This window comes from Cervus elaphus, chromosome 18 (assembly GCF_910594005.1).
Source record: "Cervus elaphus chromosome 18, mCerEla1.1, whole genome shotgun sequence".
Classification (NCBI taxonomy): domain Eukaryota; kingdom Metazoa; phylum Chordata; class Mammalia; order Artiodactyla; family Cervidae; genus Cervus; species Cervus elaphus.
The window spans coordinates 68,869,135-68,885,366 of NC_057832.1; the positions used below are offsets into that span (position 1 = coordinate 68,869,135).

The 16,232-nt window shown below is 49.4% G+C and overlaps 1 protein-coding gene across 2 annotated transcripts in view; it reads right to left on the reverse strand.

The window, feature by feature from the left end:
* Nucleotides 1-584: 584 nt before the first annotated feature.
* The window catches only part of EEPD1 (endonuclease/exonuclease/phosphatase family domain containing 1), a 127,847-nt gene continuing 112,199 nt past the window's right edge, over nt 585-16,232 (reverse strand). For both annotated transcript variants that reach the window (XM_043872085.1, XM_043872084.1), the window contains exons 4-8: nt 15,373-15,483; nt 12,360-12,494; nt 10,045-10,183; nt 5,088-5,282; nt 585-1,261 (exon numbers count right to left, since the gene is read on the reverse strand). In XM_043872085.1, the coding sequence (XP_043728020.1) occupies nt 1,062-1,261; nt 5,088-5,282; nt 10,045-10,183; nt 12,360-12,494; nt 15,373-15,483 (780 nt within the window). In that variant the 3' untranslated portion in view covers nt 585-1,061. The remainder of the gene's footprint in view (nt 1,262-5,087; nt 5,283-10,044; nt 10,184-12,359; nt 12,495-15,372; nt 15,484-16,232) is intronic.

Consider the following 16,232-nt stretch of genomic DNA (forward strand, 5'->3'; position numbering starts at 1 on the left):
CAGGAGGTGAAACTCTGTAAGCCTGTTTCTTTGGCTGTGAAATGGGCATTATAATCCCAGCCTCATGAGGACCCAGAGGAGACCCCAACCTGGGAAGGAAAGAGTACTTGGTGGCACTTAACCCACACTTCCCGCCCCCCGCCCCCAACTCCCACCCTCAAAGGCGGGCCCTCCCTCTCTTGATGCTCCCAGGCTTAGCTTCCTGGGGATCCAGAATCAACAGCTATTCCTCAGGGTCAGCAGATGGAGGCTCTGGGTGGGGAATGCCTGGGGAACTGAAAGTGAACTGAACTGAGCGGGGAAGGAGGAAAGATCATTCAAATAGTTCTTCAAAGTGATAGATGGTCCGGCAAAGGGGTCAGAGGATGAAGCACTGGATGGGAGGGAGGAGACAATCTAAAGATTGGACAGAGGTCTCCGGGGGTCAGTGAGGGTGTGACGGGTACCTCTGCATGATCTCAAGGTGAGGATGCAAAAGGAACTCCCAGGGTTAGGGGTGCCGTGTGCAGGACCCTGCAGGCCACAGCCTCTGCCCTTCCCCACCCCGCCCAAGACATCAGAACAGGCACGAAACCCACCCAGGACCGGGGACCGCCCCCAGGCTCTCACTGCAGCCAGGCAGGCTCATCTCTGTTTATTTTTTTCAAAACAAAACTAAAAATCATCACTCAAAATATTTGAGGAGAGTGCTCAAGTTAAAAGCTTTTCACAGGATTTGCAGTCAGAACATCGCAGACTGGTGGTCAGGAACGAGAGCTCGGCCTCCAGCCTCCACTGCTGTTCCCCGTGAGCTGCAGTCCAGGCACTGGGGTGATGACCCCCGGTGGCTGAGGCTGGCAGCATCCACAGATCAGAGACGTTCCAGTTCTGGTCAGACCATCCAGCACCTCGAGGGCCTGCTGGGCTCCCTCCCCCATGAGAGTCCAGAAACTCTGTGAGGAAGGCAGCCAGGTCACAGCCCAAGCACTGTCTGCTGTCAGGGCAGGCGGTTCCGGCTCTGCATCTTCACGGGGAAGGGCGAACTCCCCGGGGGCAAGGGGTGGAACGCCTATTCAGTGTCATCATCGCTCGTGTTTAATGATGGCTTCACTCCGCTCCAGGGTGAGCCCGCTGCCGTTCCGAGTGCCCTCCTTCCTGCTCCAGTCCTTCTCCGTGTAGAACTCCGCAAGCACGGGGCAGTGTTCAGAAGCCACTCCGCCCCAAGACCAGTTATCTGGAATCCAAGGGTTCGTGAGGCCTTCTCTCACTACAGCCCAGTGGCCTGGAGGCAGAGGGAAGACAGACCCAGAAGTCAGGATGGGGGGTGGGTGGAGGCCAACACTGTACATAGTCTGCAAGCCTGGGCTCCCTGAAGAGACCCCTCAGTCACCTGGCTTGCCTGTGCAGATCAGCTGTCTCAGCCCATTGGATTTCCCAGACAAGTGAGGGTTTGCCAAGGAGGCGCGGAAACTACCCTGGGTCCAGGTCTCCTGCCCATTCACACACCTCCTGGCCCCCACGCCGTCCTTACTTTGAAACACTTGCAATCTGACCAGCGAGGATAAGTGTTCAACACAGGGACACAGGTCCCACAAAGGTGTCCAAAGTGAAGGTCCTATTTCACAAAGCAAAGCTGCAAAGGCAGGTGGGAAAGGAGAAAGTTCTACAAAAAGGGTAAAGAAGAGAAAGTTACAGAAGTTTATGATAGTAAAGGTATTTTTAAAGTCAAGATTTAGAAACATGTGAAACTCAAGGTGTGTTTAAGAAACAGTGGAAGAGTCACAGAAGGAAGGATGGAGCAGTTAGAAGCATGGCCGTGGCCCTCAGTGAGAACTGTCCCAGATAATCAAACGGACCCAGGCCTGAACTCTGGTGGCTTCCCTAGTGGCTGAGAGGGTGAAGAATCTATCTGCCTGTAATCAGGAGACCTGGGTTCAATCCCTGGGTTGGGAAGATCCCCTGGAGAAGGGAATGGCAACCCACTCCAGTATTCTTGCCTAGAGAATTCCATGGACAGAGGAGTCTGGCAGGCTACAGTCCACGGGCTTGCAAAGAGTTGGACATGACTAAGCAACTAACTGTGGAAAATTCTTAAAGATGGGGGCATACCAGACCACCTGACCTGCCTCCTGAAAAATCTGTATGCAGGTCAGGAAGCAACAATTAGAACAGGACATGGAACAACAGACTGGTTCCAAATTGGGAAAGTAGTACGTCAAGGCTGTATATTGTCACCCTGCTTATTTAACTTCTATGCAGAGTAGTCAGTTAGTCAGTCAGTTCAGTCACGTCCGACTCTTTGTGACCCCATGAATCGCGCAGCACGGCAGGCCTCCCTGTCCATCACAAACTCCCAGAGTTTACTCAAACTCATGCCCATCGAGTTGGTGATGCCATTCAGCCATCTCATCCTCTGTCGTCCCCTTCTCCTCCTGCCCCCAATCCCTCCCAGCATCAGGGTCTTTTCCAATGAGTCAACTCTTTGCATGAGGTGGCCAAAGTACTGGAGTTTCAGCTTCAGCATCAGTCCTTCCAGTGAACACCCAGGACTGATCTCCTTTAGGATGAACTGGTTGGATCTTCTTGCAGTCCAAGGGACTCTCAAGAGTCTTCTCCAACACCACAGTTCAAAAGCATCAATTTTTCAGCATTCAGCTTTCTTCACAGTCCAACTCTCACATCCACAGAGTACATCATGAGAAATGCTGGGCTGGAGGAAGCACAAGCTGGAATCAAGATTTCTGGGAGAAATATCAATAACCTCAGATATGCAGATGACACCACCCTTATGGCAGAAAGCTAAGAACAACTAAAGACCCTCTTGATGAAAGTGAAAGAGGAGAGTGAAAAAATTGACTTAAAAGTCAACATCCAGAAAACTAAGATCATGGCATCCAGTCCCATCACTTCATGGCAAATAGATGGGGAAGCAATGGAAACAGTGACAGACTTTATTTTTGGGGCTCCAAAATCACTGCAGATGGTGATTGCAGCCATGAAATTAAAAGATGCTTGCTCCTTGGAAGAAAAGTTATGACCAACCTAGACAGCATATTAAAAAGCAGAGAAATTACTTTGTCATCAAAGGTCTGTATAGTCAAACTATGGTTTTTCCAGTATTCATGTATGGATGTGAGAGTTGGACCATAAAGAATTGATGCTTTTGAAGTGTGGTATTGGAGAAGACTCTTGAGAGCCCCTTGGACTGCAAGGAGATCCAACCAGTCCATCCTAAAGGAAATCAGTTCTGAATATTCATTGGAAGGACTGATGCTGAAGCTGAAACTCCAATACTTTGGCCACCTGATTCAAAGAACTGACTCATCTGAAAAGACCTCGATGCTGGGAAATATTAAAGGCAGGAGGAGAAGAGGATGACGGAGGATGAGATGGTTGGATGGCATTTCTGACTCAATGGACATGAGTTTGAGCAAACTCTGGGAGTTGGTGATGGGCAGGGAGGCCTGGCGTGCTGTGATTCATGGAGTCGCAAAGAGTCGGACATGACTGAGCAACTGAACTGACCTGAACTGAGCAACTAACACCTTCACTTTCAGGCCTGGGTTCTGTTGTGAGTTCTGCTGCCCAGGCAACAGTCCCACAATGGGGGCCACTGCTCCCTGCACCTCGCTTTCTACAGCTGAAGAGCAAGGGGCAGATGCAATGGTTTCTAACTTTCCTCCAGCCCCGTCTGCTCAAGCACTCCAGCACCACCTCCCACTGCCACCGACCTCTGTCTGGCCAGCGGTGCATTTCTGCAAACTGCGTCTTGCCCAGTCTCATGACTGACACTCCCTCTGAGACCCACTTTCTTCATCCTTTGGATTTTCCTATGACACAGTCCAACAGCACAGTGGTGCCCAGGACTGGAAACTCTAGTCCTGAGGATCCAAGTCTTGGCTGCACGTCCTGGTCTCACAGTGGGACTCCACCATTGGTACTTAAATTTTTTTTTTTTAACGTTTCTCTGAAGTATAATCTGCAACTATTTGTGTTTAGTAAGGGCTTCTCTGGTGACTCAGACGGTAAAGAATCTGCCTGCAGTGCAGGAGACGGGTTCGAACCCTGGGTCAGGAAGATTCCTTGGAGAAGGGAATGGCTACCCACTCCAGTATTCTTGCCTGGAAAATCACATGGACAGAGGAGCCTGCTGGGCTACAGTCCCTGGGGTCACAAAGATCAGACACGACTACAACTGATCAACTGACACTTTTCAAACTTATGGTGCTTATCTTACTCTTCTTATCTTACATCCAAAGACCCCACTGCTGCTTCTGTATTTTTATGAATGTTTCATGACCCAAGGTCTGCTCAGCAAGTGACTGGTTTTGGGGGAGTGCTTTTCAGTGCTGAGGTTACCCACCACACCCTGGCCTGGCAGAGTCCTGCCTAAAGCCCTTCCACATCCTAGAGTGATGCCAGGTGACATGTCAGCTCACCCCCAGCTCCTGCTCTTCGGGGTGCTGATGGCATTGGTAAATCTCAGGCCACAACACACTGCCTGAGCATGACAGGGCTCGAGAAGTGTTTGCTGAAGGACTAAGTATCCTTAAAATGAGGCTAAGTTGGGGCTTCCCGGGTGGCCAGTGGATAAGAATCCACCTGCCAATGCAAGTGACATGGGTTTGAATTCCTGTCAAGTCATGGGGCAGCTAAGCCCATGCACTACAACTATCGAGCCCACGCTCTAGCACCCGTGAACTGCACCACTGAAGCCCACGTGCCCTGGAACCCATGCTCTACAAGAGAAATCACTGCAATGAGAAGCCCACGCACCACAACTAGAGAGTGGCCCCGGCTCAGTGCAACTAGAGAAAGTTCGCAGCAAGGACCCAGTGCTGCCAGTCGATAACCAGGTCTGGCCAGGACGCATTTGCTTTGTCCCTGATGTAGGTCAGTGAATGCCTTTTAATTAGTTTTCAGAACCCCTTCACTCTCAAAAGTGGCTCTGTGTGAATGATAATTATACAGCCACCTGAACGGTAACCTGGTAAATGCCCGCAGAGGAGGGAGGGTCACTCCTGCCTCTCGCTCAAACCAGACAATCGTGAACTGCCAGCTCAGACAGGTGACTCGCTCTCTGTTTCTGAACAGCACACGTGCTTTACCTGTGAAAACCTTCTTTAAGCTTTTACTGATCCAGATGTTGTCCAGAGTCTTCGAGCCTTGAGGATTCTTGGTGCTGATGTTGGTAAAGGTGTGTGCGGGGATCAGGTGGTGGAATTTTTCTTTCCTCAAGATATCATAGTCACTGCTGTCCGGCCCCTGGCCAAAATCCCCTAAAACTATCACGTCTTTTTCTCCTAGAAGTAGAAGAAAGAAATTCAGAAGTGTAAGAGGTGGTGGGGAGTTAGCCCAACACTGACCACCACTCATTTAAGTAGGATCGTGACTGTCTGATCTGACTCACCAGGGTTAGGACTGTGGCATGGTTCTTATTCTCCCAATTTTCCCAAGTGCTCTGTGCAATGCCTCCTCACCGCATCCCCGGCCCCGCAAGCTTTCAGAGTAGTTCAGTGACACATTTGGTTGGTGTCATGTCAACATCACCTCTGTTCTGGATCATGGGTTCTGAATCTCATAGCACAAAAAGGCCCTAAGGGTCTTGCCCAGATTGTTAACAAAAGCTCAACAAACATTTATTGAGCACAGAAGGAAGCCCAAGTGAAGACACAGGAAGAAGACAGTCATCTACAAGCCGAGGAGAGGCCTCAGAAGAAACCGCCCCTGCCAACACCTTGATCATGGACTTTCCAGCCTTCAGGACAGTAAGAAAACAAATGCCTGTTGTTTAAGCCATCCGGTCTGTGGTATTTTGTTATGGAACCCCAGCACACTAATATAGGGCAAAACACTTTAAAGTATTTTCAACATTTCTCTCAAACTCAAGTTCGATTTACAAGAGTAAGTGGGATAGTTATGAAGTATTTTCCAAAGTGAGGAGACATTCAGAAAGGACAGTGGGCCCCAGCTTGGCTCCCTGGGATTCCCGTCCACTGCCTGACCATCACTTCCTGTCTCGAAGTTCCCCTCAGGGGAGCCACGTTACCACAGGGAGAAACATTGCAAGAAAAGCTTTAAGGAAAGCAGTTCATAACCAAGGGCCAAATGCACCTGAGACACTCAGCAAATCTTCCAGGACACGAATATGCGTCAATAACAATGGCTAGAGATGAAGAAATCTAAAGTGAAATGACACAAGCCACCAGCAGAGGGCACTCATGTTCTGCACATGACACCCTCTTCCGGGGGGTCCTGAGGGAGGGAAGGGGATGGAAGGAAGTCTTTCCTGCAGCCATTGTGTGACCAACAAGAGAGGCAACTGTGACCCTCATGCTAGATCCTAACAACCCTGGCACCCAAAGCGGGGCGAGCCCAACGAAGCTGGTCGTGAGAAATCAGTGAGAACTTCCAACAGGAAAGTCAATTTATGAATAATACTAATAACAACTCCTACATGGCCAGTGTTAATGACCCTCCGCTGAGTCGTCACCATGTGCCGGGGACCTCTTGCAGGTGAGAAGCTGAGGCTCTGACCAAAGCCACCAAGCCAGCCCTCAAATCCAGGACTCTTTACACAGAGCTAGGATGGAAAAGCCCCACACGCTTGGAACAGAGTCTGCTGCCTGGCAGACGTAAGATAAACACGCCCGGAAGAAATGGTGAACAAAGCACGAGGAAAACTGCAGAATTAAGGTGCAACGTATTTTTTTAAAAGGAATGAATAGAAAGATGCTACCTTTGTTAAATTTCAAGGAAAACAGGAAAGACTGAGACAGAAGGTTTCCATATAATGAGAGGTTTTCATTAGGATACAAACATGAAACATTTGAACCAAAAAAAGACAGCTCTGGGGGTTTTCCTGGCGGCTCAGTGGTAAAGAATCCACTGACCAATGCAAGAAACATGGGTTCAATCCCTGGTCTGGGATGATCCCACGTGCCACAGGACAACTAAGCCCGTGTACCACAGCCATTAAGCCTATTCTCTAGAGCCCAAAAGCCACAGCTGATGAAGACTGCACATCCTACAGCCTGTGCTCCACAACAAGAGAAGCCACCGCAAAGAGAAGCCTTTGTACTGCAACTAGAGAGCAGCCCCCGCTCACTGCAACTAGAGAAAGCCCATGTGCCACAATGAAGACTCAGCACTGAAAAAAAAAATATATATATATATATTTTTTTTTTAAGAAAAGAAAATTCTAAACCCAGGAGAGATGCTGGTGTCAGGTGTCAATAAACCAAGCTCTGTGTAACTTCAGGAATGAAAATAATGGCTCATTTTGAATTGGACTGTCCAGGTTTCTTACAACTGAGCTACTTTGGTTAAAGCAGTTTGGTGATGACATGGAGACACTCCCTGCCTCTGACAACCCACAGACGTGCAGGGCCCTAAATTCTCCTAGGAAGCTGTCCACCAGGGTGGGCTCCACAGTTATCCTCTGAGTTTCTAGGAGTTAGGGCTTCCCAGGTGGCCCTAGTGGTAAATAACCTGCCTGCCAATGCAGGAGACCCAGAAGACGCGGGTTTGATCCCTGGGTCAGGAAGATCCCCTGGAGGAGGGCATGGCAATCCACTCCAGTATTCTTGCCTGGAGAATCCCATGGCCAGAGGAGCCGCCTGGCAGGCTACAGTCCCTGGGGCTGCAAAGAATCAGACACTACTGAGCACACACATTTTCCAGGAGTGAAGGGAGAATGTTTGGGGCTGACTTCCTCAGAGTCCTAGATTTATAAAATGCCGGTGACAACAGCAGGAGCCAGGCCCCACTGGGGGTGTCTTACTCTGATGCCAAGCATGACCCTGCCTTGTTTGACTCTTGCTGAGTTCACAGAGCAGGCCCTGGTGGGGGTGGGCAGTCTGAATGAAGAAAATTCTATCAGTGGATGGGCACCCCACCCTCAGCCCTCACTGACGTCAATCAATCTGGGTGCACATTCCAGACAAAGGTGGAAAGGCCCAGAGTTTGCTAATCAAATCGACTCTGTTTGCTCTGATAGAAAGAAGCCTGTGGAATAAAGATTCAGTCTTTGTTTGAGCCAAACCACCTCTGCTCATTGATTTACCCAAGCTGCCCCTTGGGCAGGTTGCAGCACTTCCTGATTCCTTGGCTCTGCCGTGTCACTAGTTAACAACAGGTTGGATGTTAGTTACACGCAGGGGGACACGGGGACATGAGTCACTGTCCTTACCTGGGCATGTCAAGGCTGAGCCAGGCTGTGGCTCAATAGTCCCTGGCAGCTTGAAACAATACCCTGCCCAGGTGTTCTGACAAATACCTGATCCCTACCTGAACATCAGAAAAGACAGCAAGGGCCTAAAAGACAGCAATGGTTATCAGAGAAGTAAGAGACTGGCATATTCCCTTCCTCCTCTGTATAAAGGAAAAGCTTGAAATCAAGAACAACAGAAATATCCACAGATTTAAAAGCTATCAAGTCATCCTTCATAATGGGTTAGAGACTAGCCGTGGGTGAACAATCTCCCACATAGTTGCCCCTTGGATGAAGTATCTTGACTTAAACATCTTTCTGACTTTTTTTTTTTTAGCCCAAAGGCTCATAATCTAAGGAAAACGCTGGTCACAGCACATCCTGGTTTGAAATGTAAGCTGTACATCAATGTTCATAAGAGCATTATCCATAACAGCCAAAAGATGAAAATAAGTGTCCAAGTGTCCGTTGACTGACAAATGGAATAGTATTTGGCCATAAAAATGAAAGGAAATTCTGATGTATACTACAAGCCATAAAGACATAATGTAAGTGAAATAAACTGGCCAAAAAGGGACAAATATTGTAAGGTTCCACTTAGATGAGATGCCTAGAGTGGCCAAGTTCATAGAAACAAAGTAGAAAGGTGACTGTCAGAGTCTGGAAGGGAAGGGAATTTGTGTTTAATGGGCACAGAGTTTTAGTTTGGGAAGATGAAAAAGTTCTAGAGATGGCTGGTGGTAATGGTTATAAAGTAATGTAAATACACTTAAAACCACTGACCTGTAACTTTAAAATGGTTAAGATGGTAAGTCTCATGTCATGATACAACTCTTCAACTCTTCAAAATGAACTATCTTTGAACTATCTTTGTAGCCAAATCTTCATAAGTCACCTTGTAGGGGGCCAATTTAACAAGGGAAAAAAGGCTTAGCAAGCTAGGAATATGGATTAAGACTCTAGAATACAGAAGAGAACTGCAGGCCTCCAGCTGTGAAACCTCACCTGGAGATGCTCAGTGCTCTGAAAAACCAAGCCAAGCTGAACACACCCCAGTCTTTATAGCTGTGTCAACTTTCAACTCTTCCTCCTTGAAAACCACACACGGAAAATGTTTGGTATTATTGGGGGCAGAGCTGGAAAGCACAGAGCCCACCTGTCTTCTGAAGTCCCGCTCTTTTCAGTGTTCTCTTCATCCCCCTGGCATGTTTTTGAGTCAATTCATGTCTGCTGAGCCCCTGCTATATGCTGGGTCCTTCATCAGATGTCCACCTAGCCCTGGGCACCCTGTGAGCCCCGGAAGAGTGGTGACCTCCCAGACATCCTACAGCCATTTGAAGGAGCTAAGATTCAAGTCCAGGGTTTCCGTCAGTGTCAGGGCTCTGCCAGCAAGATCTGCAATCCACCAGGAATGAAAGGACTCATCAGGACTCCCCCACTCCCCCAGTCACCAACTCTCTTTCACAAGAAAAGCAGGCGCACATCTTCAGGGGACACCATCACCGGAGCACACGGGGTCAGTGAAGCCCATGATGAGGGTCACAGGGGAGGGTATCATCACTCAGTTTCTCCTTCTCCCAATGCTGTCCATCCAAGACAGGCTGGAGAGCCAAAAAAACCCCACCGTGGAACCCACATGCCAGACCCACAGAGACAGCTGTGAGCATGCCCGGGGCACTGGGCTTCCCAGAATGCAGGCGGTATGGCCTGTTTCCTGTGCATTGCTCAGTATGCATCACTGCCCACGGGACAGCCAGCCTAAGGGAGGGGAGAGACGCCGGGAAGGGGCACCCCTCACCTATCCTGCAGAAGTGGGAGCTGCTAGCCCAGCCGCACAGAAAGATGGTTCCTACCTTTCAGGGTTTCCTGCAAGGTCTGTGTGAAGCTAGCCCAGCGATGGCTGTCACCGTGATTCTTGCTCAGGTTCTCACCCCCTGGGAGGGTCAGGGTCGCCAGGTGAAGGTTCACCAGCGTCAAGTCATGACTTCCTACCTGGGCAAGATGAAACAAGGCACCAGAGACAGGTTGAGATGCTCTCATTGTCTGCGTCCATTACCTCCAACCCCCAAGCAGCTTCGCAAACAACCCTGACGATAGGAAATGCACACGAGGCAGCTCACCCTGGTGGAAGGGGAGGCAGCTATCCTAAGAGCTTCCTGCGGCCCTTGCAGGACCGAGGCCTCTCTTGTCCTGTCACGGGGACCCCCTACATTGCACCCCTTTACTCCTCCTTAGGGCCTGGAAAATCAGGCACATCTAGAAATGTCAACTTTTTGTTGTTTTTTTTTCCTTCTGAGCAACTATAAAGGGGACATCATCTTTATATGATGTTAGCAGCTGGTTGTTAATGAAGACCTGGGGCTCTCCCTACAGGGCCAGCCTGTCACCCCCCACCCCTGCCAGGATTTGCAGCTGGGCCCCGCCTCCTTCCCCACTTCCCCACATCCCACCCACCCCTATGCGCTCCCTTCCGCCCTAGAGATCACGGTGCCTGATGCTCAGTGATTTCAAACATGAAGAATGAAAGCTGGCTGAGCCCTGGTAGCACAGGCTATGCCCCGCCTGCATCCCCAGAGCAGGGGCAGAATCGTGACATCAGAGTCAGTCTCCTGGGCACCAAAGCACTGCTCAGTGGCTCTGGGTTTGGCAACCCCACCCTTCTGTTTGTCATGGCAACAAACACTAACATCTGCCAGGAAGCGGGGGTGTGCAGAGGGCACCCCCAAGTGGGGGCTGCCAGTTTCCTCTGACAGAGGTGACCCCAGTTTGCCATCACCACCGCCCCGCCAGGAGAGCTCTCTCTGCAGCCGTGGCTCTGACCTCAAGGGAGACACCTTCCGGCCATGGGCAAGGAAACCCTGCCTGGGGAGAGGAGCCACGTCTCTGTCCCCACAACCTGCCTGGCCTAGGATGTGACACGAAGCACAGTGGCCTCATACCTGTCCAGGGGATCACTTCCTTCAAAGGATTTGAGCCAATAATTCACAATCTGAGAGCATTTCTTAATGATCTTTAAAACCAGCCCACCTCTGAGAGACACTAGCTGGCTCTGCCTGTTGCCTTGCTTGGCCAAAGCCAGTGCAGCCACTTCACATAGAAAAGGGACCTGGGGAGGAGGGTTCAGGGGTGATACCTGGCTGACTGACACATCAGTACCAAAGCACAACCCACAGACACCCCGGGTTGTGTGCATGCACATGGAACGCCAGCATCTCTGCAGCTTTGCGAGTGAGGAGAGGGAGAGTGTGGGCTAGACCCCCAACCACAGTCAGCACAGCCGCCAGCTCACAGGCAGCCCCAGCCCGGAGCTGCCAGAGAGAAACTGCTGAGGTCTGCGGCAACCCTCTGGCTCCAGAACTGCTCTGGAGCATATAGGAGGGGGTGTCCCAGACGCCCGGCAGCTAGCTTGCTGGGCTCTGGGACAAGGGACCACTCTCGCCCAACCCTGTGACTTCTGAGGGGAAAGGCCAACTGCTGACTTGGTCATCTGTTTTGGCTGCTGCCTTTTCCTCCTTCCTGATGCCCAGTTTCTGACTGTTTGCTGTGCATGAATATTTCCCAGGGCATCCAGGGGAATCGGAGAGATAGCTCAGGTCGGTCTGCTTGCTGCTCCCAAATTCTGGAGAGAGAGAGCTCATCTGGAGGTGTCAGTGGCCCCACCACCCAGAAGCTCCTTCTGGGCCCCTGCCAAGCCCCAATGACCCCTGGAGGGCTCCCTAGTAAGAGAATGGTGTCCTCAGAGCAGTTCAGCTGTCCTCTAATCCAGAGATTCCAAAACACCCGGCTTCCCCAGCGCTGTGAGCACTGATGAAGCGCAGGAGGTGATTCTGGAAACCAGGCATTGTGTGTGTCTGGAGCAGGGTCCAGGAAACCCTGATTTTAAGAAAATCTCTCTAGGTGATTCTGCTGCTTATCAGGTTTGGGAAGCGGCCATTTGACCTCCTTCCCGCCCAGAGGTCCAAGTTACTAGAGCTATGATCTCCCCCAAATTCCTCTCCTTCCTGCTATGGACAAGTTCCCAGTTGAGGGAACCCCGACTGTGTGTGCTGACCCAGCCCTGAGAGAGAATCAAACCCAGGCAAAAAGCTGAGCTCCTCTGGCTCACAGTTCAAAGTAGGCTTTTCTCCTTTTCAGAAGGAGTGGCCCCGCACAGCAATAGGAGCGATACCTTGAACCTCGCAAGGTACGGGCTGGGGCACGCCGGCTTTCCATGCCCGTTGCTGGGCGAACTCTCCTGCCAGGCGGCATCTCTCAGCTCCACCCCAGCCGCCGTGTCCCACAGGAACCCTGCAAACCCGGCACCCTGCGGGAGAAGACGAGGTGTTAGTGTGCAGAGAGGTCTGTCTGGTGGGGTGCTCAGCCCCGAGCTGGGAGCAGCAGGCAAGGCCAGGAGGAGACAGAGGGAAAGCTGCAGACTCTACACTGGGTCTGGGGGTGACCTGCGGGGTCACTGGGTGACCAGGGGCTGTTTCTGAGACAAAAGCATATCCCTAAACCACAGCATGGTCCTCCTTGTCCCCCGAACAAATTTCCCAGACCAGCACTTTCAGAGGAGTTCACACAGCTGGGGTGCCTGGGCTCTTCTTTAGAAGGGGCATGTTGCAGGGAAGATCCCAGATGAGGCACAGGATTATCTTTTTAATCATCACATCCCATAGGATGGCCACTCACATGCCCATCTGTCATGTGAAGACTCAGCTGCTCAGAGAGGTTAAGTAACTTCCCTGAAACCCAACAGTTGGTAAATGGCAATGCTGAGGATCAAATACAAGACTCCAAGAGGTGGCTTTGGTTACTGAGCAGCTGCCAGCTTCCAGCTCAGCACCGCCTGCTGCCTCATGGGTACCCTGCCAGGCACTGGCCCATGTCTGCTAAATAAGCATTCAATGCACAGTGGCCTTTAAAATTCTATAGCCACTCTGGGAGTTGAGGGAGGAGCTGTTGATCCCATTTTACAGATGAAGGAGTTGAGGCTGAGCAATTTGAGAGGCAGCCACACACTGTTACCCAGTGGCCTTGACACCCGACCTGGAGTAGGTTTACCTGACTTGAAAATCTCCAACAGGCTCCGTCAGGCTCAGTCAAGGTCCTGGGCTTGCAAAGAGTGAAAGAGGCCAGGTTTCTGGGTCTAGTTTTCTCACCATGAACATCTAGTATGTAGCACAGTGCCTGACACACAGTAACTTTTCTAATAATTTGCTGAACAGATAAACAGTGTTAAATGGACTGTAAGTGTCCTGTGAACCTATATATATACGTGTGTAAAGTGCCTTTTAAAAAAAGGTGTGAAAGTGTTAGTTGCTCAGTTGTGTTTGACTCTTTTTGACCCCAAGGACTATAACTCACCAGGCTCCTCTGTCCATGGAATTCTCCAGGCAAGAATACTGGAGTGGGTAGCCACACCCTTCTCTAGGGGATCTTCCCGACCCAGGGATTGAACCTGGGTCTCCCGCATTGTAGGCAGATTCTTTACCATCTGAGCCATTAAAAACATTTTTTAAAATGACTTTTATATATTTATTTATGGCTCTGCTGGGTCTTCATTGCTACACCAGCTTTTCTCCAGTTGTGGCAAGTGGGGGCTAGTTGTAGTGCGTGCATTTCTCACTGCAGTGGCTTCTCTTGTTGCAGAGCAAGGGCTCTAGAGGGCTTCAGTCATTGCTGCATGTGGGATCAGTAGTTGTGTTTCCTGGGCTCTAGAGCACAGACTCAATAGTCATGGTGTGGGCTGAGTTGCTCCGCAGCATGTGGGATCTTATCGGACCAGGGATGGCACCCCTGTCTCCTGCCCTGGCAGGCAGATTCTTTACCAATGGGCCACCAGGGAAGCCCCCCAGCCCTGTTTTTTAAGTTTATTTTTATTTTACTTTTGGCTGCACCATGCAGCCTGTGGGAACACAGTTCTCTGACCAGGATTGAACCCGGGCTCCTGGCAGGGAGAGTGTAGAGTCCTAACCACTGGACCACTAGGGAAGTCCCCTGTTAGTATTATTTCTATGATGACTGAGAAGGGACAATCATGGGCTGGAGTGGTAAAGGCCAGATACCTTCCAATTATCCTGTATTTCCAGCCTCCTGGCTACCACCTGCAGTAATCACTTACACCCCAAACCCGGAGAAATAAGATTTACAGCACACTTTAAAGTAGGAGCTAAAAAGAAAGTTTATTGTCAATAAGTGACTGGATACTTTTAATCCAGTAAACATTACAATTTTAAAGTCCCAGATCTCCAAATCACTCAGATAAGTATTTATATCATGTGTGTTTATAAGCATATTAGGTATACTGGAGATACAAACGGGCTTCTCACATGGCTCAGTGGTAAAGAATCTGCCTGCCAATGCAAAGCCACAGGAGATGTGGGTTTGATCCCTGGGTTGGGAAGATCCCTTGGAGAAGGGAATGGCAACCCACTCCACTATTCTTGCCAGGATGATCCCATGGACAGAGGAGCCTGGTGGGCTACAGTCCAAGGGTCACAAAGAGTCAGACAGAATTGACATGCACACAGCACCAACACCTAGAGATAAAAATATAACATCTGCATTTATAGGAAAATTTTGTAATCCACTCATAATCAACTATCAGGAGCCTTTTTTTAAAATCTAAAACTCTACCGATGTTGAATATTTCAAGTGAGTAAAAACTGGTCTTGAATATATGTAGGAGTGAAAATATATACATAGAGATATTTACCTAAACCTATATGGGCAATACTAGTGAGAGAAAATTCAAAATTAAAATCTGCTGAACGTTTCCACAGACCATTTCCATATGCACAATTCTTACCACTAAAGTGAATATTTCATGTATGAATTAAGTGAATCTGAAGTTCTCAGTCAATGAACAATGGGCTCTCTACAAACTTGGCAGAGGCTGGAACCGTGGAGAAGGGATTAGAACGACAAAGGACAGAAATACCCCGTTTGCTGCCTTGGCTCCAGACAGGATTTCTCCTCTCCTCCCAACACCCAAGTTCCCATTTCTGTCTGGGCAGCAGGCCATTCCTGATCCAAACAGGAAATAAGAACCAGGGCATTTTGCAACAAATGGCAAAGAGCTAAAAAATGGGCAGAAATACAACATTACATCAAGGATGTTGGCAAAGGAAAGGTTTTAAACGTCTGTGATTGGAAAAAAGAAAATGGAAAGAAAATTCCCGTTCTGCAGATGAGGGTACCTTTTGGAGCTGAGTCGAGGGTGCCTCTGAAACAACGGCCTTCCAGCATCCCCGGGGCCCTTTCCACTTGCGGATGTTGGGCAGGATTGGCTGGTTTAGCTCCGTACAGAACTGTGAAGACAGAGAACGCGTCGGTGTGTGTTCCTGCCTAAAGCAGTTCCTGCTGCAGGCAGCCTGAGAAGCCAGAAAATGCGGGATCCTGACTCCTCAGCCTGGTTCAGACACTTGTCAGACCTCGTCCTTGTGTTCTCAGAAGCCAGGGTTTATGAAGACCAGGATGACAAAACAAGTCTCGAAAATTAAAAAACAAACTGTCCACCGGTGAAATATACAATTATCACCTAGAGAATTTTAGCTTAGAGCAAACCATTCTCTTTGTAGCAATCTACCACAAATAGCTCAAAAGCAGTTGTCAGAATCTTTTTAATCCTTGAAAATATCAGTGGTTAAGGTCCCAGGAGAGTCTAGAACAGTATCAAGTGCAGAGGGAAGAACAGGGATACATGGTCCTCTTCCACCCCTGTTAGAGGCACAAAAATAGACCTCCAGAAAGTAGTCAATAATTGTGAAATAACTTTGAATAGTGACAGGTGGTCACTAGACTTAATGTCGCGGTCATTTCATAATGTATAAAATTACCAGATCACTATGTTGTACATCTGAGACTAATACAATATTGTAAATCAATTATACTTCAATTTAAAAAAAAGTACCAACTGACCCTCCCTTCACCATGCACCACCATATTGTTCACCTTGATTTTCCTCTGAGAAGAAAGACCCCTCATGGGTGGTTACTAAGCCTCATGTATGTTTTCAGGGTGAGCTCCTTTTCCTATATGTGTGTTTCACCAATATTTA